This window comes from Lachnellula hyalina (genome assembly GCF_007821495.1).
Source record: "Lachnellula hyalina strain CBS 185.66 chromosome Unknown contig00009, whole genome shotgun sequence".
Classification (NCBI taxonomy): domain Eukaryota; kingdom Fungi; phylum Ascomycota; class Leotiomycetes; order Helotiales; family Lachnaceae; genus Lachnellula; species Lachnellula hyalina.
The window spans coordinates 301,407-323,468 of NW_022157123.1; the positions used below are offsets into that span (position 1 = coordinate 301,407).

Genomic DNA, 22,062 nt, shown 5'->3' on the forward strand with positions numbered 1-22,062 from the left:
ACCTCTTCACTAACCCCGACAACAAACACATGCAGCTGTCTTCACTTTACCCCTCGTGAACTGCAATACGAACTCCTTCGACCCTACACCACCCCTTTCTGAGATGAGACGATCCTTATAGAAAACAAACACCATGATGGAGGTCACATCGCCTGGGGGCACCCCCCCCTCTGCGAACGGTCTTGCTGCAGGTGGGAACGGCGGATATCAGATCGATCCTCTGTTGATATTAGATCACCTCACTCAGGTGTGCGAAATCACGTTAGGAGCCTCGAGAAAGGAACTTGAGAACGTCGGGAGTCTCCTGTCCAAGGCAAGGGTCTCCGACACAACTCAGCGCGTTCAACGCTGGGCAGAGTCCCAAGCCGTTCTGTATTTGCAGAAGGATATTGCAGCCTCTGCAGATGTAATAGATGCACCACTTGACGGAACTGGTATGTATTTCCATGTAGGAACATAGAGGCTTGGGCTGATGGCTATATACAGGTCCTACGAGTTACAACTACAGTCTTGCAACCGATATTTCCTTCTCTGCAACAACCATAGCATCGATAGCCCTTTTGAAGCGTCCATTTCCTATAGATCCTACGATACCCATTACTTCGCAAATACAAATAATTAATCTTCCTGGTGTGGCATCGCTCACCAACAACTCTGGTGGTCAAGGTGCATCTGTTTCTCCTTTCGAAATATTACACTCTGTTGTACACCTAGCGCTGGCGCCCTACTTCGATGCATATACCAAGACGCAGCAGACGACAAATGGCACTCGAGCCAGATCAGATGTGGACGCAAAGACTGGAATTCCGGTGACAAAGAAGAGGATAGCAGAGTTGGAGTTGAGCCTGTTACATTTGCAACAAAACATCGAAATTCCGGACTTGATATTGCCCATGCACCCCATGGTTCAAAATGCTTTGGAAGAAGCCGCTGCTAGGAATACTAGGCCGACCGCTGAATTGATTCCTATGACTTTGATTCAAGACAGTACATTTCTCAACAACCTTCAGTCTATTGTGAACGGATGGATTAAGTCAATACAGACGATTACGAAGATGTCAAGAGATCCTACCAGTGGAACGGCAACACAAGAGATTAACTTCTGGCTTTCTATGGAGTCTGCTTTGGAGGGGATTGAGACTCAATTGCGCAGTGATGGTGTAACTCTTACAATGGAAATACTTCGAACCGCCAAACGTTTCCAAGCAACAGTCAGTTTCTCTGCGGATACCGGTCTGAAGGAGGCTACGGATACGGTCCAGAAGTACAACCAGCTCATGCGAGATTTTCCGCTGGACGAGCTTCTGTCCGCCACGTCTCTGTCCAAGATTCAAGATGCGCTAGGCATGATCTTCACACATCTCAATAAGAAGCTTCGAATTTGTCCGTATCCTATTCGGCGAGCCTTGCCTTTAGTCGAAGCCATTTCAGCCGATCTTGATACCCAATTACATTCGTTGTTGCACGGCCGATCTTTGATGCACCTGGACTACCGAGAGTTTAAGAGTTTGATGACGACTGCAGAATCTATCTGGAAAATCTGGGATGAGCATATCAAGGAATTCACCAATGTTGCCCGTGAGGTAACTCGCCGGAGGAACGAGAAATTCATCCCCATCAAAATTCAGCCAAAGCATGCAGCCCTTCAAGCAAGATTAAAATATGTCAGCACCTTCCGCGACAATCATGAACAGCTTCAAAAAACTATCGTCAACGTCTTGGGACCAAAGAGTGAAGATGGCGGGGATGGAGCTTCCAATGGTGTTGTACTTGTTGAAGAAATGGGTGATGTCGATGCTGTTGAAGAAGTGCAGCAAGCCTATGCAGCTTTAAACAATGTGGATTTGCTGGATGTGTCTCCCGAAGGTACGCAAATTTGGGTGCAAGCTGAAATGACCTACAATGATCGGACGTCGCGTGTCGAGAACTCAATTATTGCTCGGCTACGAGACCGTTTGGCCACAGCCAAGACTGCCAACGAGATGTTCCGGGTGTTTTCGAAGTTCAATGCGCTTTTTGTTCGACCCAAGATTCGGAGTGCTATTACAGAATACCAGACGCAGCTTATTGATAACGTTAAGCATGATATTTCTTCCCTTCACGAGCGTTTCAAGCAACAATATGGTCATTCCGAAGCTCATGCTATGGCCCAGCTTAGAGATCTTCCTCCGGTCTCTGGGGCCATCATATGGGCTCGTCAAATTGAGAGACAACTTGATGGCTATATGAAGAAGGTTGCAGATGTTCTTGGTACTGACTGGGCTCTTCATTCGGAAGGGCAGAAGCTACAGAGTGAAAGCAACCTGTTCAGAAAAAAGCTCGACACTCGGCCAATTTTCGAGGCATGGCTACATGACGTACAGAGAAAACAAGTATCTATCTCGGGCCGCCTGTTCAACATCAACAAGATCCGAGCTGCAAACAATGCCCTTGAACTAGCCGTAAATTTCGACCCTCAAGTTATCGCCCTCTTCAAAGAGACACGAAATTTGTTGTGGCTGAATTACCCAGTGCCGCATCAGATCAATAATGTCTCGAAGGAGGCCAAACGAGTATACCCGTACGCAGTCAGTCTGATGGAAAGTGTTCGTACATTCGCCCAGACCAGTCGAGGAATTGTGGAAATGGCGGGTGTTGCCATTCTCTTGAGTGGATACCAAAACGACGTACAGACTCTGATCCAAAAGGGAGTGCCGTTAAAATGGGAGTCGTTTATTCATTCTTACGACATCCATGCCAAACCCAACTACCACTCCAATGGAAGTCTCGACCATGGACTCGGCGGTCGTAGTGAGAGCAAACATGTCCAGTTTGTTCGAGAATTCGCGGCGTCTGTTTCGCTCTTGCAGGGCAAGGCTGCAACTCTCTCTTCCATCAACTCAACTGTCAGCAAAGCTCTTACTGAACTAGAAACTTGCCCTTACGACGCCGATTCGTTTCAGTCCCGTCTGGAGACCATCCAAAATGCCGTGGATCAGCTGAATTTGGAGAACTACGTGAATTTGTCTTACTGGGTCCGACAAATGAATGAGATAATCAAGGAAACCCTGCTTGTGCGACTAAGACGGGCGATCGAGGTTTGGATTGAAACGTTCGAAGACGAGGTCTCTGAAGGAGTCAATGACGATAGCCGAAAGAAGCACTTCAGCGCCATTGAAGGGCCAGAAACCGATAACAAGCCTTCACTAAAGCGACTGATGCATGAAGTGTCAATGCGGAACCAAGTTATTTATCTTGAGCCCCCATTGGAGCGTGCCAGAGCCAGTTGGTTCCAACAACTGCATGAGTGGCTTGGAGTTGTTTGCAGTCTTCGCAAAGTCAAAGCTTCACGGTACGAGATGACACTGGCAACTATAAATGATACCGAGGCTTGCTTTACAGATCTTCCTGCGGCATGTGCAGATAGTTTGTCTCAAGTATACAGCTCCATCGAAACAAAGTTACATGCAATTAGCATATACGTGGATAAATGGATGCAATTTCAGTCGCTCTGGGATTTACAGTCAGATATGGTGTATGAAATGCTTGGAGAGCAGCTCCCGAAATGGCTGCAGCTGCTTCAGGAGATTCGAAAGACACGTTCAACCTTCGATACAACAGAGGTTAGTCGGTCATTCGGTCATCTGACCATCGACTATGAGCAGGTACAGACCAAGGTCAATGCAAAATACGATCAATGGCAACACGAAATTCTCACGAAGTTTGGCGGAAGACTCGGTAACCGCATCCGCGAAGTCTATGCAGACATCGAGAAGGCACGACGAGATTTGGAAGTGCAATCCTTAGAAGCCACTTCTACAGCCCAGGCTGTACAGTTCATCACCATTGTGCAGACATGTCAGCGCAAAGTCAAGGCTTGGGGTCCAGAAGTGGACATTTTCAGGCAAGGACAGACAACCCTTGTCCGGCAACGATATCAATTTCCTGCAGATTGGCTGGGGGTAGATCAGCTTGACTCAGAGTGGACCGCGCTGAACGAAATTCTGACGAGGAAAGCCAAAATTGTGCAAGACCAGAACGATGCTTTGCGTGCCAAGATCACCGCTGAAGACAAGGTTGTTGGCGATAAGATTGCTGAGATAACTAGCCAGTGGAATGAGGAGAAGCCTGTTTCCGGTACCATTGCCCCCGAAATCGCATCTGCCACGCTGGCCTCCTTTGAAACCCGTATTACACGGCTCCATGAGGAATCTGAGATGGTGTCCAAGGCTAAGGAGGCACTGGATCTTCCTGCCAGTCCCGACACTACCCTTTCTGCCATACTGGAGGAAGTCCAGGACTTCAAGTCGGTCTGGGCCGCCCTTTCCACAATTTGGAAGAGTCTGAACGATCTTCGGGAGACCCTTTGGAACAGTGTCCAGCCCCGCAAGCTTAGATCAAGTATCGACGGTCTGATCAAGATGACGAAAGAGATGCCCAGTCGTATGAGACAGTATGCAGCTTTTGAACACATTCAGAACGTCCTCCGCCAATTCCTGAAAGTTAATCCCGTTTTGACAGACTTGAAATCTGAAGCAGTCAGAGATCGTCATTGGAATAAAATCTTCAAGTCTCTTAAGCCTGGAAAGCGATATTCGCCTATTTCCATGACTCTTGGAGAAGTATGGGATTTGAACCTTGCCGCGAGCGAGGTGGTCATTCGAGATATCATCACGCAAGCTCAAGGCGAGATGGCATTGGAAGAATTTCTGAAACAAGTCCGCGAGATTTGGTCTAATTATTCGCTTGACCTGGTCAACTACCAGAACAAATGTCGACTCATCAGAGGCTGGGATGATCTGTTCGCAAAGTGCAGTGAGAATCTGAACTCATTGCAAGCTATGCGGCACTCTCCTTACTACAAAGAATTTGAGGAAGAAGCTTCATCTTGGGAGGACAAGCTCAATCGTGTCCACGTGCTTTTCGATGTCTGGATTGACGTTCAACGACAATGGGTTTACCTAGAGGGGGTCTTCACTGGAAATGCCGATATCAAGCATCTGCTGCCCATCGAATCGTCCAGATTCCAGAATATCAACTCAGAGTTCTTTGCCGTTATGAAGAAGGTTTACAAGCAACCCTTTGTCTTGGACGTTCTTAATATTTCCGGAGTTCAAAAGTCACTCGAACGTCTAGCTGAACTACTGAACAAGATTCAAAAGGCTCTAGGAGAGTATCTAGAGCGAGAGCGTGTCTCATTCCCAAGGTTCTACTTCGTTGGCGACGAAGATCTTCTTGAAATCATTGGTAACAGCAACGACACATTGCGAATTGCGAAGCACTTCAAGAAAATGTTTGCAGGTCTCTCAGGGCTCATTATGGACGAAGAACACATCATTTCTGGTTTTACCTCTAAAGAAGGCGAAGAAGTTAGACTGAAGAAGGAGATTTCCCTCATCAAAACGCCTAAGATCAACGATTGGCTAGCGCTACTCGAAAGCAGTATGAAAGCTACCCTTGCTGAGCTGTTGGCAGAAGCAATTGAGCAGTACGAACCACTTTTTGCTGCTGAAGATGTTAACCAGGCTGCACTCAACGAATACATTGCCGCTTTTCCCAGTCAGATCGTTGTGTTGGCTACACAGGCTGTATGGACTTCGTCTGTGGAGAAGGCGCTCGAAGCAGGTGGTTCAACTCTACCAAGCCTGTTCGCCCAAGAAGTCAAGGTTCTTCGACTTCTTGCATCCACCGTACTTGGAGATCTCGACCCTATACTAAGAAAGAGATGCGAGCACTTGATCACAGAATGTGTTCATCAGCGTGATACAATTGAAAAGCTCATCAACCTCAATGCTAGCACACCCAACCACTACATGTGGCTCTTGCAAATGCGATATGTCTACAAAGCCGAGGGGGAGTTCTTACAGCGTCTTCACATCAGAATGGCCAATGCAAAATTAAACTACGGCTTCGAATACCTCGGCGTTGCGGAGCGCCTTGTCCGGACCCCTTTAACGGATCGCTGCTTCTTGACCTTGACACAAGCTCTCTGTCAACGCCTGGGTGGGTCCCCGTACGGACCTGCTGGTACTGGAAAGACGGAATCTGTCAAAGCTCTTGGTGTTCAACTTGGTCGGTTTACACTTGTCTTCTGTTGCGACGACACATTTGATTTCCAAGCTATGGGTAGAATCTTCCTGGGTATCTGCCAAGTCGGAGCATGGGGTTGTTTCGATGAGTTCAATCGACTTGAAGAACGAATCTTGTCTGCTGTGTCTCAACAGGTACAAAACATTCAACTTGGCCTAAAGCAAGGCATGGAAGATCCCAAATCTCAGATCGAACTTGTTGGCCGCCAGCTGAGTGTGAACGCCAATACCGGAATTTTCATTACCATGAATCCTGGATATGCTGGTCGTTCCAATTTGCCTGACAACCTGAAGAAACTGTTCCGCAGTGTTGCCATGTCTAAGCCGGACAAGGAACTGATTGCCGAAGTCATGCTGTACTCCCAGGGTTTCAATCAGGCTAAAGCGCTATCCAAGCAGACTGTGCCATTCTTCGATCGTTGTGCCGATAGACTGTCCAAGCAGGCTCATTACGATTTTGGACTCCGTGCTCTGAAGAGTGTTCTCGTCAGTTCTGGAGGCTTGAAGCGTGCTCGTCTTACAAATTCTGGAGGCGAACTTGGTCCAGAGGAAGAGGTCGAGCCTCAGATCATTGTTCAGAGTATCCGCGAAACAATTGCGCCGAAGCTGATCAAGAGCGACGTGGAGATCATGCGATCTATCGAAGGCGAATCTTTCCCTGGTGTCGAATACGTGCCAGCAAGTCTTGAAAAACTGCAAGAGGCAATCCACAGCATTGCCAAGGAGAGGCATCTCGTCGTGAACGAGACTTGGATGACAAAGATCCTTCAGCTCTACCAAATCCAAGGCATTCATCATGGTGTGATGATGGTTGGAAACTCTGGCTCTGGAAAATCAGTAGCATGGAAACTGCTCTTGCAAGCCCTACAGCAAGTGGAAGGTACTGAAGGTGTGTGCCACGTCATCGATTCGAAAGTTATGTCGAAAGAAGCACTCTATGGAAACCTTGATTCGACCACCCGCGAATGGACAGATGGTCTCTTTACCAGCATTCTACGTAAGATTGTCGATAACCTGCGTGGTGAAGAGGCTAAGCGACACTGGATTGTGTTTGATGGAGATGTTGACCCTGAATGGGTTGAAAACTTGAACAGTGTGCTCGACGACAACAAGCTCCTGACGCTACCAAATGGCGAGCGTTTGAACCTGCCCAACAATGTCCGAATCATGTTCGAAGTTGAGACGTTGAAGTATGCTACTCTTGCTACTGTCAGTCGTTGTGGAATGGTATGGTTCAGTGAGGATACCGTCACGCCCAGCATGATGGTTACCAACTACTTGGATACCTTGAGAACTGTGGCATTTGAGGATCTGGATGAAGATGCCGTCGCCACCGGCCAGACTGCGGCCAAAGCACTCTCTCTCCAGGCACAAGTTGCAGATCTTCTTGAAGCATTTTTAACCACGGATGACTTCATTTTGAATGCTCTGGAGCGAGCGGAGGCATTTAATCACATCATGGAGTTCACCGTTGCGAGAGTGTTGAATACCCTGTTCTCACTTTTGAACAAGAGCGTGAGGGACCTCATCGAATACAACTCACAGCATGTCGATTTCCCGCTCGACCCGGAGCAAGTTGAATTCTTTGTCGGAAAGAAGCTTCTTTTGGCTCTGGTATGGTCATTGACTGGCGACTGCCCCTTAGGCGATCGCAAAGCTTATGGAGATTGTGTGGCCGGTCTTGCTACTTTCGGATCTCCTCCGATGGGTGACAACTCCTCTCTCATTGACTACGATGTCACACTACCAAAAGCCGACTGGTCCCCGTGGCAAAATCAGGTCCCTACTATCGAAGTTAATACGCACTCAATTACCCAAACTGATGTTGTCATTCCGACACTCGACACTGTCCGCCATGAAGATGTGCTGTACTCTTGGCTCGCGGAGCATAAGCCTCTCCTTCTCTGTGGTCCTCCTGGATCTGGTAAAACTATGACATTATTCAGCGCCCTTCGAAAGTTGCCGAACATGGAAGTCGTTGGATTGAACTTTTCTAGCGCTACAACACCTGACCTGCTCATCAAAACCTTCGAGCAGTACTGTGAATACAAAAAGACACTTAATGGCGTCATTCTTTCTCCCACGCAAATCGGCCGCTGGCTTGTGCTCTTCTGCGATGAGATCAACTTACCAGCACCAGATAAGTATGGCACACAGAGAGCGATCTCTTTCTTGAGACAGCTTGTTGAGCAGAATGGTTTCTGGAGGACTTCCGATAAGACTTGGGTAACCCTCGATCGTATACAATTTGTGGGTGCTTGTAACCCCCCGACCGATGCTGGTCGTACGCCAATGGGCGCTCGATTCTTGCGACACGCACCGCTAATCATGGTCGATTACCCGGGAGAGTTGTCACTACAACAAATCTATGGCACATTCACAAACGCTGTTCTCAAGATTATTCCGTCTTTGAGAGGCTATTCTGAGTCGCTCACCAAGGCTATGGTCAAATTTTACCTCGAGTCCCAACAGCGTTTCACGCCGAAGATACAACCTCATTATGTCTACAGTCCTCGTGAACTCACCAGATGGGTAAGAGGTATCTATGAAGCTATTCGACCATTGGAGACTCTGACGGTGGAGGGATTGGTTCGAATCTGGGCCCACGAAGCTCTTCGGCTATTCCAGGATCGTCTCGTTGCCGAAGATGAGCGGAAGTGGACCGACGAAGTTGTCCACCGCATTGCCCTCGACTTCTTCCCAACTATTGAAGAAGACAAGGCTCTTGGTGGCCCGATTCTGTTCTCCAACTGGCTATCCAAGAATTATGTACCAGTTGACCGAGAGCAATTGCGCGATTTCGTCAAGGCTCGTCTCAAAACATTCTGCGAGGAAGAGGTTGATGTACCATTGATTCTCTTCAACGATGTCTTGGAGCACGTTCTTCGTATTGATCGGGTGTTCCGACAGCCACAGGGACATTTAATTTTGATTGGTGTAAGCGGCAGCGGAAAGACGACATTATCTCGATTTGTTGCTTGGATGAATGGCTTGAAGGTGTTCCAGATTAAGGTGCATGGTAAATATTCAGCAGAGGATTTTGATGATGATCTGCGTGATGTGCTGCGTAGGTGTGGTTGCAAAGGGGAGAAGATCTGTTTCATTATGGATGAATCTAACGTGCTCGACTCTGGATTCCTCGAAAGAATGAATACCCTCTTGGCAAATGCTGAGGTTCCTGGTCTCTTCGAGGGCGATGAACTTGCCTCGTTGATGACTGGTTGCAAGGAAGGTGCTCAACGTCAAGGGCTGCTTCTCGACTCGCAAGAAGAATTATACAAATGGTTCACTCAGCAGATCGTCAAAAACCTTCACGTAGTCTTCACCATGAACCCACCTGAGGACGGATTGTCATCCAAGGCTGCAACGAGTCCTGCTCTTTTCAATCGTTGCGTACTGAATTGGTTCGGAGACTGGTCCGATCAAGCACTTTTCCAGGTCGGCACTGAGTTAACACAATCGGTCGATTTGGACAAACACAACTTCTCGGCACCGGACAGTATTCCTGTTGCCTATCGAGACCTTCACCTTCCAGCTTCTCATCGCGAGGCTGTAATCAATTCAATGGTCTACATCCACTACTCTCTTCATCACTTCAATGTCAAGCTTCTGAAGCAGCAAGGCCGAATTACATATCTCACACCCAGGCACTTCTTGGATTTCGTGGCTCAATACGTCAAATTGTACAATGAAAAACGCGAGGATCTTGAGGAGCAACAACGACATCTTAATGTCGGCCTTGAAAAGTTGAGAGATACAGTCGACAAGGTTCGAGATCTTCGCGTCAGCCTTGCGGAGAAGAAGGGCCAACTGGAGCGCAAAGATGCTGAGGCAAATGAGAAACTCCAACGCATGGTTGCAGACCAACGGGAAGCCGAACAACGGAAGACCACATCTCTGGAGATTCAAGTTGCACTAGAGAAGCAGGAGTCGGAAGTCGCTGAGCGCCGAGAACTGGTGTTGAATGATCTGGCCAATGCTGAGCCAGCCGTTATTGAGGCCCAGAAGAGCGTTAGCAACATCAAAAGACAGCATCTAACAGAAGTGCGTTCCATGGGGAACCCGCCCTCGGGTGTCAAACTTGCACTCGATTCCGTTTGTACTCTGCTTGGCCATAAAGTCGACAGCTGGAAGACTGTGCAAGGTATCGTCCGTAAAGATGACTTCATCGCCAGCATTGTTAATTACGACAACGAGAGACAAATGACGCGCAATCTTCGTATTAAGATGCGAAATGAGTACCTCTCCAACGACGACTTCACTTATGAGAAAGTCAACCGCGCTAGTAAGGCCTGTGGTCCGCTCGTCCAGTGGGTCACAGCTCAAGTAAACTATTCCGAGATTCTCGATCGGGTCGGTCCATTGAGAGAAGAAGTGGGCACGCTTGAAGAGCAGGCACTCCAAACCAAGGCTGAAGCACAGGCTGTCGAGAACACAATCAATACCCTTGAGGAAAGCATCGCTACATATAAGACCGAATACGCAGCTTTGATCAGCGAAACTCAGGCTATCAAGACGGAAATGTCTCGCGTCCAATTCAAGGTTGATCGAAGTGTTCGCCTCCTCGACAGTCTTTCGTCAGAGCGTACTCGTTGGGAGGCAGGCAGCAAGTCTTTTGAGACTCAGATTGGCACTCTTGTCGGCGACGTCCTTGTCGCTGCAGCATTCTTGGCCTACAGTGGTCTCTATGATCAGCAATTCCGAAAGAACATGATGGAAGACTGGCTGCATCAGCTTCAACTCTCGGGTATCAACTACAAGCAACACAACCCGATTACTGAATACCTCTCGACCGCGGACGAGCGACTTGGATGGCAAGAAAACTCACTGCCAGTGGATGATCTTTGCACAGAGAATGCAATCATCTTGGAGCGATTCAACCGATACCCATTGATCATTGATCCCTCAGGCAGAGTTACCGAGTTCCTCCAAAAGCAAAGCAAGGACAGGCGCCTCACGGTCACAAGTTTCTTGGATGATTCGTTCACAAAGCAGCTTGAGAGTTCTCTTCGTTTCGGTAACCCAATCCTCATTCAGGACGCGGAGTACCTGGATCCTGTTCTCAACCACGTCCTCAACAAGGAATATCAGAAGACAGGTGGCCGTGTTCTCATCCAATTAGGCAAACAGGAAATTGATTTTTCGCCCGCTTTCAAGATATACTTGTCTACCAGAGATCCATCTGCGACGTTCGCTCCTGACATTTGCAGTCGAACTACATTTGTGAATTTCACGGTCACACAGAGCAGTCTGCAGACCCAGTCCCTCAATGAGGTTCTGAAGTCTGAGCGACCCGACGTTGACGAGCGCAGATCCAACTTAATCAAGTTACAGGGAGAATTCAAGGTTCATCTTCGACAATTGGAGAAACGTTTACTACAATCCTTGAACGAATCAAGAGGCAATATCCTAGATGATGACAATGTTATCGAGACGCTCGAGACGTTGAAGAAGGAGGCTGCTGAGATCTCGATCAAGATGAACAATACCGAAGGCGTAATGGCTGAGGTAGATGAGATCACGCTACAATACAACATCATCGCTCGATCTTGCAGTGCAGTATTTGCTGTTCTCGAGCAACTGCACCACCTCAATCACTTCTACCAATTCTCTCTGCAGTACTTCCTTGACATCTTCCACACAGTCTTGCACGGCAATAAGAGATTGGCTACCGAAACGAACCACAATGTCCGACGTGATATCATCATCGAAGACCTTTTCGTTACGACATACCAACGTACAGCCCTGGGGCTTCTACAGAAAGACAGAATCACATTGGCCATGCTTCTTGCTCAAGCAGCGCCTTTCAAGATGGAGAAGAGTTTCATTGATGTCTTCCTAGATGAGAGCGTGGAGGGTACCGATGTCTCAACCGAAACTGACAAGAGAGATGAGGTTTTCACACGAGCATCCAGACTGCCTGTGCTGAAGGGCAAGCTTGAAGGTGTGTCTTCTGAGGCATGGGACCGCTTCATATTTGAGGAGATTGGAGAGAACTTTGTGCCACAAGTCTGGGAAGAGGATACTGAGAAGCGCGATCAAGAACTCATCTCACTTCTGCTTGTCAAACTCTTTCGTCTTGATCGATTCGTTCCAGCCTCTGAGTGCTTTGTTACAGCTGTGTTCGGCGCCGGCCTCCTTGATACAACGGAGGATCTCAAGCAAACTGTCGATCAGGTCTCTGCAAGCCACCCAATTGCCCTATGCTCCAGTCCTGGTTTCGATGCCAGCTATAAAGTTGACAATTTGGTTGAGCGTTCTCGGGCTGCATGCACGAATATTGCTATGGGTTCCAACGAGGGTTTAGCAAGCGCCGACAAGGCTATCAGCAACGCTGCTGCAAATGGTTCTTGGGTCCTCGTCAAGAACGTCCACTTGGCTCCAACTTGGCTCCAGAGTCTCGAAAAGCGGATGGACTCCCTCAAGCCACACCCGGACTTTAGATTGTTCTTGTCGATGGAATCTAGTCCGAAGATTCCTGTGAATCTGTTGAGAGCTTCTCGGGTGTTGATGTATGAACAACCAGCTGGTGTGAGAGCCAATATGAAGGATTCGATGGCATCGCTGTCATCGAGGGCGACGAAGAATCCCGTGGAGAAGTCTAGACTTTACTTGCTGTTGTCTTTCTTACATGCTGTAGTCCAGGAGAGACTGCGATATGCACCGAACCTGGGATGGAAGGGTTTCTGGGAATTCAATGATAGCGATGTAAGTTCTGCACTGCCTCTATATTGAAGCTCATATACTAACAAGACTAGTACGAATGTTCTGCTTTCATCATTGATACCTGGGTTGAGGCTGTAGCAGCAGGTCGCACGAACGTAGCGCCCCAAAACCTGCCCTGGGACATGATCCGCACTTTAATCGTCGAGACATACGGAGGCAAAATTGACGATGAAGGTGATTTCGCGCGTCTCACTCAACTAGTAAACTCCTTCCTCACACCATCCGCCTACGAAATCGGGCACAAACTTGTGGAAGGAATTGCGGGACCTGGACAAGACGAGGGCAGTTTAACCGTACCCAATGGGACCTCACTGAGAGATTTTACCGAATGGATTCAAAAGCTCCCCGAGCGCGAACCACCAACATACCTTGGCTTGCCCGCTAACGCCGAGAAATTACTGCTGGTTGGACAAGGCAAGAGCATGATCACGAACTTGGAGAAGATTACAGAGTTGTTAGATGAGGGAGAGCAGATCATGGCTGAGGCCGCATGATGATATGTGTTTTTTCTCTCTTTTGTATTATGAGAAGAGTGTCTTCCTGTGTTTAGAGAGTTTGGGATTTTACTTTAGGCGTACTTTTGAGATTGATACATCTGCATGGCATGGCATGGGTTGCACTGCATTGGGATGGAATATCTTTGGCGATGCGATGCGCTTTTATACCCAGTCTTGCTTTGTTTGTTAGACGCACAGATTGCAATTTCCTTTTCTGCTTCTCTTTTGTAATTATTCTTGTAGCATATTTAGTTTGGAATACACCTCTCATATGGTGTTCCTATATACTTCAATCACTGAATTTCAAGTTTGTGACGCGGTATGGACTTATAGCCTTAGGACTGCTTAATATTAATCGTTTTTAACTCCGTGAGATGATAAGCCGGTGGAGTGGAAAGCCTCGTGGTCGCCATAGCGCATTCGCGCTAAAAGCAGTTTGGCCGAGTTCAAATGCAAAGTAAGTTGCAATTTACAACCTTATGAGCCGTGGAGAAAAACGTTTACTTATTTCAGTGAGGCTCACTAGCATAAAGGAGGCGGTATCACGTGTTTGTAGTCCATTTATGTGTCAGAAAGCAGAGTGAGAACACTTTCATTCCTGTTTACAGCAATGTCGCCGACTTCCCGAATCGAGGCTGTTTCAACTCCACCACTCCACCTCAAGGCAACACCTATACCAGCGCCGCTTTGCATTTCAACATAAGGCTCGGCCAGCATACAGTAAGGAGCACGACAGGGTTCAGCAAATCATTAGTCAGCCACCATAAGCTGTAACAAACAAGGTGATGATGCACCCCTCCATCACAGGTTCATATGCTTATCCAAAGTCAGCATCATGCAATTGTTTTCTTCGGACATCCCACCTTTTCAAAATGTGGGCCCGATAGGGCGAGTCAATAAACGGCGCTTTTAGCCAAGCCTTGTCAGATGAGCCGAATCGAGATTATCCTGTTGTGCGGCTGAAAAAAGTTGAAGCTTATATTGTTGCCTTGTACCCCGTTTCTTGAGCCCCTTTCCCTTGTCACGATTTCCACCTATAATCGTTGCATCTGTTCAAGCAGCGCGCCAAATATCATTCCTTCTCGATTGTTTTGTTGCCAAAGTTGAAACATTTTCGTCATATTGTCGAAGCTTGTTACCAGTATGGTGGATTACACGACCTGTCAGACTTCAGGCAAAGGGCTAGTTCACGGGGAGTCCCCTGACGATGCAGTATTGCATTATTTTGGGTGCTTGAGATTCAGCGAGCGTGCCGATTTCTTGGCCGAATTGGACGAAACAAACAGATTGAAGCTGCGAATACAAGAAGAAACCAACCGAATTCAAAAATTAAGAAACATTTTCGAAGCCGAGGGCCCGAGGACATCTTCCGGGAAAGTACTTGACAGTTTCAAAAAGACTTTATCACATTGGTCCCGCATTGAGCGGAGCTATGCCCATCTGGAAGGTGCGACCCCAGACCCAGGTGCTCTGGATGGCCCTGAGGAACGAGCGAAAGAATGGATCCTCGATGATATGAGAGCCAATGTTATCTATTTCAAGAAACAACACGAGGATGATGATCATCCTAGGCCATACGACCATCCAGATTTTGTGGATAACTTTCCCAATCAGAAGATCCCCCTAAAACAATTGCTAAGTTCCAAAAAAGAAAAGAATCCCTTGATGTGGTCTTGTGAGCCAAATATGATTCGATACTTCCACCTGCCAGCAAACAATATGGAGTGGATTGAGGTAAGATAATCTTCACAGTTTGGGGATGTGGGCTAACCGTGATTCCATCCCAGGAAGCTATGGCCAGGTTTTACAACGAGGAAACACCCGATCTAAATGGTCCCTATCGGAAGGCACGAAGGGGAGACCCGGAATCTAAAACGAGGATGCTTCTCCGCCCTCAATTTTGGAGAGGGCTTCAACACGGCGATCGAGTTGACTTGCCTACGCATACTCGCCACATGCGGCCTCGTTGTTACCGAATCTCAACAAGTAATTGCTAGTTTTACATGTGTCTTCTGGTGCTAATTGTATGTATAGATCATGATAGTACGGAAACAAGACCCAAGAATCTCGCGCTTTTTGTCAGTAATTATTCTTGATCAAAAATGATTCAGCTGAAGCGTTATTAGATGCCATACCTCCACTGGGAGACAGATCGAAGACGTGCTCGTGCAGCGAATATTATCGGTAAATACGGCCCCAACAGATGGTCTCCAATGGTCGAAGTAGTTGAGGAAGTCGGAATCCCTGTGATTAAATCAACCATCGATCGGACAACCTCTGACGGCTTCCTCGAGCATATTACAACGCGAACAGAGACCCCGAGACCTCATACTGCTACTCATAAGATAACGCATAAGACTTTTCAAGGCCAGAAGTTGCTCGGAAGATTGCTTTTCCTTGCCGCTGCGTTGTATGAGGCATTGGATGCGTATACAGATGAGAAGATTATTGAGAGATATCTGATGGGGCGGCCGCCACTGCATCCAAGGAGGACTCTGGACCAAAGTTATTATTGGACTCTCAAAGATACTTCGTAAGTACTATACTACCTCATACTTGCTCAATGTTAATCCCATCTAGGCGGCGAGACCGTGATCAAGTCGTGTATCGAGAGACAGCACCGTCACGGAAGCTCGTCAAAGCTCATCACAGTTGTACGAAGAAGGACCCTACGAAGAAAGGCACAACTTGCGACCAATGTTTAGAGAATGTTAAGAAAACACCTCGAATTGTGATGGTCGATCAGTTGTGGATGTGGGTGCTGGATGAAAGTGAGTATCCTTCCTTCTACCCACGGTTCTTTCAGCCAATTCTACGATTATCACAATGGATACATCGCCGTTCTTGCAACTTACTACTACAGATACGATTATTACATGCTTCCCCAAGAGATGGGGTAAGAACAAGCCCGACGAATCTGCGGTTCAGAAGTGCATTCGCACAAGACTGAGAGAGGCTCGTATCGATGAAGTCCGCTCTGTATACGATCTTGCCTTGATAATTATCGACCAGTGCTCACGAGTATTCTTTGATCGGACTCAACCAACAGATATGCAGCCGCAAGTAATGGATGCTTTTGCAAATGCAATTGGGAGAGTTGTAAGCTTCCATATATCACTCACAAAACACCAGTTTGAACGGTGACTAACCACCTGCAGACTAACAAACAGACCATCTCATTCGAGCACTTCTGGGAATGCACTCGTATGGCCTCAAAACGATACAACGATCGAGAAGAACCAGACAACGGTACAGCAAAGAAGTCGCAAAATGTACTACTAGACATAAATCCCGAAGGGGAGCTGCTCCGGGAAATCAGAGACATCATCGACGAGCTATTCATAATGATGCAGATAAAAACACAAGAGCAGAACGTCATTTCAACCTTCGTCAAGCACATGAAACGTCTCATAACCCCAGCACGTGGTGCTGGAGAAAATAGTATCGACAACAGAAGTGAGTACAGCCTTCCGGGAAACAGGAGACTACCTAGGCCGTCACTATCATTCCGAAATGCTCCGGCAATACAATTTGATCATGAGAGCGAGTCTGAGGATTACGACTTGACGATGACTTGTGCTGTGGAGTTATTAGATAGGATAGAGAATCAGCTTCTTGAATTGAGCTATTTGAAGGAGGCTGCGGAGAATGCGTCATTGGCTGTGAGTAAATATGTCCTTGGGAAGGAACGAAAAGGATTCTACTAACTGGAAATAGTTGAAAGATCTACTGGATCTCAAACAGCAACAAGCAGGCGTTGTGGAAGCGCGGGAAGCTGTTAAGCAAGGCGAGGAAACTTTGAAACAGGGAAGAGCCATCATGCTATTTACAATTGGTAAGTATCATATTCTCTGATCTAAAATACACTGGAGTCTTTACTAATACTAACTTAACTCTCCAGTGACTATTGTCTTTGTACGTCGCTGATCCTGCTTAATTATCATATTCACGAACAAGCAAGCAACACTAACTAACTTCATATAGCTTCCACTTTCCTTCTTCACAGGAGTCTTCGGCATGAACGCCACAAACCTGACTGGCACAGACGGTCCGAATCTCTGGCACTGGGGCGACATATTCGTCTTCATGATCCCGATATCCGTGCTCGTAACTACACTCTCCCTCCTCCTCGCCTTCAGCAAACTCATCCGCGCCCTCCTATCCTTCGCCTTCAACATCTCTTGGGTAAGTAAGCGAGCGTCTGCGGCCTAAGTTTTCCTTTTATCCTTTCTGTATCATTATATTCGACCCGGCGAGTTAATATTGTATCATGAAGGGCTTCTGGCTCTTGCTTGCTCTTCTAATAGCAGGAATTCTATTACTTACTAATCCGCCGCAGACTTACCTCATAACGCACACGCCGGCCTATATTTCGTGGCGCGAGACAAGGTTTACGAGTAAGAAGCTGCATGAGGAGCAGAAGGCAAGGGTTGGGGGGATGAAGATGAAGGCGCTGGAGAGAGCGGTGGAGAGGAGGATAGAGCAGGTGGAGGAAGCGAAACGACGGGTTGCGGAGGGTGTTGGGGATTATGGGAAGGGGAGGAGGGAGAGGGAGAGGAGTAGTCTAGGAAGTAGGCTTGAAGATGTATGAGATGGGGATGTTGAGGGGTGGGTGTGTAGATGGAGGGTAGATAGATAGGGTGGTTAATTTTGGATCTTCCTCAAGTTGCTTTGACTTAATGCGAATTGCGCCAGCCAGTCCTTCCAGCTGAGTGATGCGAGAAAGACGGTGATGTATGCAGTGGAATTCAGTGTGAAATTTCCCGCGTCGAAGTAGCGAGGAAAAGAAACATCACACACCACTTGTGGATGCGAGAATGGATATCCTATTTTCATCATCAACGACTATTTGTCTGATGACACGACGAAGTATAGAGAAGCAACTCAAGTCAAATCAAGCTTACTATACGCGGCTCTTTCTCAGATGATAGTCCGACTTCCACCGACTCTATCTGAAACTCTTGAGTATGCGAAAGCCATTCCTGACACCATGCATATGCAACCCGACCCAGAAGCAACGACATCTGCATCAATTTGACGCAGACGTCGGCTTCAGAACCCTTTTTCTAGGGAAGGAAGGAACACAAGAGGAAAGGACAAGCAAGCACCTTCCCGAATGAAATGTACGGGGATCCGGGAATTAATCCGGAGGTACGTACTGGATATACTTACTGTACCTCGTAAGACGGGGACGGGGAAGACAAATGGATGACAGAAACCCCGCAGGTACCTAGGTAGGTATCCTTCATCACGCAGCTAGCTAGCGTTGAATTGCTTGCTGTGTTGATGGTCCTATTGCCATTGTTGAAGGATTTCTTTCAGGAATTGACTATTGGTTAAGAGTGTGGAGTTGAAAGTTTAGTTTACAGTAGCTGAAGTCTAGAACTGTGGAGGTGAAGTGAGTGAGTGGGACTTTCTGGTGGCTCTTCTTGGCAATTTCCCCAGATTCAGGCTGCTTCTCTTTCCATTGAGAAGCTGATATCTACCTATTACCTACATCTTTTACAAGAGTCCGATCCACGAAAAGTATAAGTTACGGCTACAGTACCAAATCATCTACGTCTGACCTTGAAACAAGCTGCGGCTGCTTCAAAAAAGGTAAGACGAGGCATACCGGTACGGTACTGATACAGTACTAAGGTAAGTATCCTATACAAAACCAATCTGATCCCTTCTTGCGTGGAACCCTCCCAATCCAAGCACCCCGGTCCCGTTCTGGTGGCGTGTTGTTACCCCCGAGTAAACACCAAAACCTGCATCCTACCCCTACTCTTCCCCACTCGACGACGGGCATCGTTACAGGACATGCTACAGCAACAGCAACATCAACCTTAAGCAATAATATTTCACCTCCAGTAGCGAATTCTTCCGCCGTTGTAAGCGATCCCACACCCGCTATCAACGCCCATCAAATGAGCGTCCTGGATCCCTCAAAGACACCTGGCGCTGGTTCGCACAGTGGTGGTGCTGGTCTTCTCAACGACATCTCCATCCCCGAATCCTCCTCCCTAGACCCATCATCCCCCTCGCGACCCAGCGCAGAAATGCCGGGCGACGAGAATACGAGACCGGAACATGTCGCCGCATTACCCAATACTGCCAGCGCTGGATTAATATCCAACGAGCCCTTATCTACGAGCAATAAAGCCGCAGCAGCAGCAACAACAACGACGACGACGTCGAGCACAACGCCAGCACCGGCACAGGTATCGAGAGTGGATTCATTGGCTATTGGACCTTCGACAGAGGAAGTACCGATCGCACCGGTTGTTTCGCACAGCGTCGAGGCGGGACCGGTGCTCGTCATAACGTTGCTTCTTACATCTGGGGCGAGACATCCGTACAAGATCGACGAGCGGTACTTGACGAAGCGCAATGTGAACGTGCCGGGCGTGACGCAGGCGGGGAGGAAGGATCCGTATAGCATCAGTGTGTATACGTTGAAGGAGCTCATATTACGGGAGTGGAGAGACGAATGGGAGGTTCCGCCTAGTAGTCCGAGCAGCATACGATTGATTTACTTTGGTCGGCTTTTGGATGATAAGACGCCGTTGAAAGGTATGTTTTATGTTTATGTTTCCCTTGATTCTTTTCCATCCACTCTATTCCACTGCAAATGGAAATGAAGAACCCAACCGAAAGGACATTTCCTGAACCTAGACTGATTTTTGCGGGCGCTTAGATTGTAGATTCAACGAGAAAGAAGCAAATGTAGTGCACATGACAGTCCGTCCTCAAGACATAGTCGATGAAGAAGACGCGTCCAAATCTAAGGGAGGAGGGCGCGATAGAGACGGGAATGAAAGCACCGCTGGCTGCAGATGCATTATTCAGTAGCCCGACCACACTTCATTTCCACTTCCAGTTCCACTTGCAGCTTTTACGTCTACGTCTATGTCTCCTTTGATCTTCTCACCTACCTTGATATCAAAGCTTTTGGCATGCTCCCTCCCTTATTCTCCTGTTAGTTGGAGACAGATGCAAAGGATGCGATGACGACTGGGGGCGTGGCGGTTTCAGAGGCGTTTAGGGGTTTGGGATTCGATTCGATTTGATATGATGGGCTTGGTTGCTTGGTGCGTGGGTTGGGATTTGCATGGATAATGGTCATTCATTTGAATCGAAAGGGAACCAAGGATGGAAGCTATTTCATGAAACCTGACATGTACAGGTGTGGATTGATTTGATTGATATGGTAGTAGCTGAGGGTGGTTGGTTGTGGCAGTGGAAGTGGAGTAGGAGTGTATACTTAGGAAGCAAGCGCTGGATAGAAGCGCTGGATGGATAAATGGATGACATTATATATTGTATGCATTTGTACAAGGAAGGGCATGAAATGGACGGACCGACTTGATCGTGTCTAGCGATTGATGGATGAGCGAGCGTGCGGGTTTTCTGGGATTGAATTTCTTTTTTGGGAAGGGAAGGCGGGTGCTTGTATAGAACGGAATGAAATGAATGGTATACAGTTTTGAACTCGTTATTATTTGTTTGTTTGCTATGTGATGGAGAATACGGTAAGGAGAGATTTCGAGGTAGATGGATGTGTTTTACTCTAGGGATTATGGAAAGGTTTTGATATTAAAGCGTATAGGAGAAGTAGGAGTTCAAGCATAGGGTTTGGATTACTTGCTTACGGCACTGGACTAGGGATGGATTTCGAAGTTGGTTTGGTGGGGAGGTAGGTTGGTAGCTATTGTATGCTTGCTGTTTGTTCACTGTGGATATAAAGCGGAGGGTAGATGGAAGAAGCTTATTTCGTAGTAGCACTAGCAAGTCTATGGCACATATCATATCATACCATCTGCCCTCAACGCCTGGCCGGGCCGCTCTCTAACCCATGCCAAACCGCCATCAATCCATGATCGTACAATCCCTCCTCTCCCCACGCCCCTCTGCTTCTAATCTCTGCACCTTCGTCCAACAACAATAGCACAGTGGCCATCTCATCTACTGCATCCGCACCTTCCTCTCAATCTCCTCATGGAACCCAACCACGCCCCTCATCTCATCCCCCAAAAACACATCCTCCCACCCCATCTCCGCCTCCCTGCCCTGCAGAATCTCCTCATGCACACCACCCCTACTCCCGCCCAGCACCGCAGGCCGCCACTCCCCCTCCCGCGTGATCTTCAGCTCCATGCCGCGGCGGATCGGCTCGCTGATGCCGAAGGTCCGGCGCAGGCCTTCCATCTTCAGCGCGTGTTGCGTTGCTTGCCAGTTGGCGAGGCGGGCTTCGAGGGGGTGGGCTGAGTCCAGGGGTGCGGAGTTGGTGGATGTGGAGGACGTGGTGGAGAGCGTGGATAGGGGAGTGGGACCGACGCCTGACCGGAGGGTGTCGTGTAGACCGGGGGCGGAGGGCGCGGATGGGGTCGAGGTTAGGTGCGAGTGCGTGGTTGCGTAGGTGGAGGCGGGGGCTATGCGCATTGACTGGCGGTGGTGTTAGTTTTGTGTTTTGGGATGAAGAAGAAGTCGTATGTGGGATGTAGAGGGGCTGGTTAGAAGAGAAGTAGCTCCTTGAGCCTTGGAGAGGTGGGAGATGTTGGAGCTTCGAGGAGCGGGCTTATTTGTATATTATAGGAGCTTGCTTTGCTTACCATGATGGGCGGTTGGGAGACTTGAGAGTCTTGATATTGTTCGTTGAGGAGTTTGGGTCGGAAGTGTGCGACTTGTAGATATGTCGAGCTCTTGGAGTTGTTGAAGATGTTTTGGGTTTTGTAGGAGCTGTTGATGTGGAAGCTCCAGGCACGACGAGGCGGACGTGTAGGGTT

At 48.0% G+C, this 22,062-nt stretch overlaps 4 protein-coding genes across 4 annotated transcripts; 3 read left to right on the top strand and 1 right to left on the bottom strand.

The window, feature by feature from the left end:
• Window positions 1–133: 133 nt before the first annotated feature.
• On the top strand, window positions 134–13,288 carry ro-1 (Dynein heavy chain, cytoplasmic; the record flags this gene model as incomplete). Its single annotated transcript, XM_031145726.1, has 3 exons — window positions 134–434; window positions 487–12,776; window positions 12,827–13,288. The coding sequence occupies 3 exons, from the start codon at window positions 134–136 to the stop codon at window positions 13,286–13,288; spliced, it is 13,053 nt and encodes a 4,350-aa protein (XP_031009042.1).
• Window positions 13,289–14,434: 1,146 nt separating this feature from the next.
• LHYA1_G000736 (uncharacterized protein) lies at window positions 14,435–17,882 on the top strand (the record flags this gene model as incomplete). The annotated part of the gene is made up of 11 exons (XM_031145727.1): window positions 14,435–15,025; window positions 15,079–15,277; window positions 15,326–15,369; window positions 15,418–15,824; window positions 15,872–16,062; window positions 16,155–16,390; window positions 16,450–16,953; window positions 17,009–17,126; window positions 17,193–17,206; window positions 17,276–17,476; window positions 17,631–17,882. The coding sequence occupies 11 exons, from the start codon at window positions 14,435–14,437 to the stop codon at window positions 17,880–17,882; spliced, it is 2,757 nt and encodes a 918-aa protein (XP_031009039.1).
• Window positions 17,883–19,095: 1,213 nt separating this feature from the next.
• LHYA1_G000737 (uncharacterized protein) lies at window positions 19,096–20,128 on the top strand (the record flags this gene model as incomplete). The annotated part of the gene is made up of 2 exons (XM_031145728.1): window positions 19,096–19,849; window positions 19,974–20,128. Coding segments are annotated over 2 exons (909 nt in total), but the record flags the coding sequence as incomplete, so codon positions are not given.
• Window positions 20,129–21,241: 1,113 nt separating this feature from the next.
• Window positions 21,242–21,891, bottom strand: UMP1 (Proteasome maturation factor; the record flags this gene model as incomplete). The annotated part of the gene is made up of 2 exons (XM_031145729.1): window positions 21,242–21,721; window positions 21,889–21,891. 2 exons carry the CDS (start codon window positions 21,889–21,891, stop codon window positions 21,242–21,244), a joined length of 483 nt encoding a protein of 160 aa, XP_031009043.1.
• Window positions 21,892–22,062: the final 171 nt, after the last annotated feature.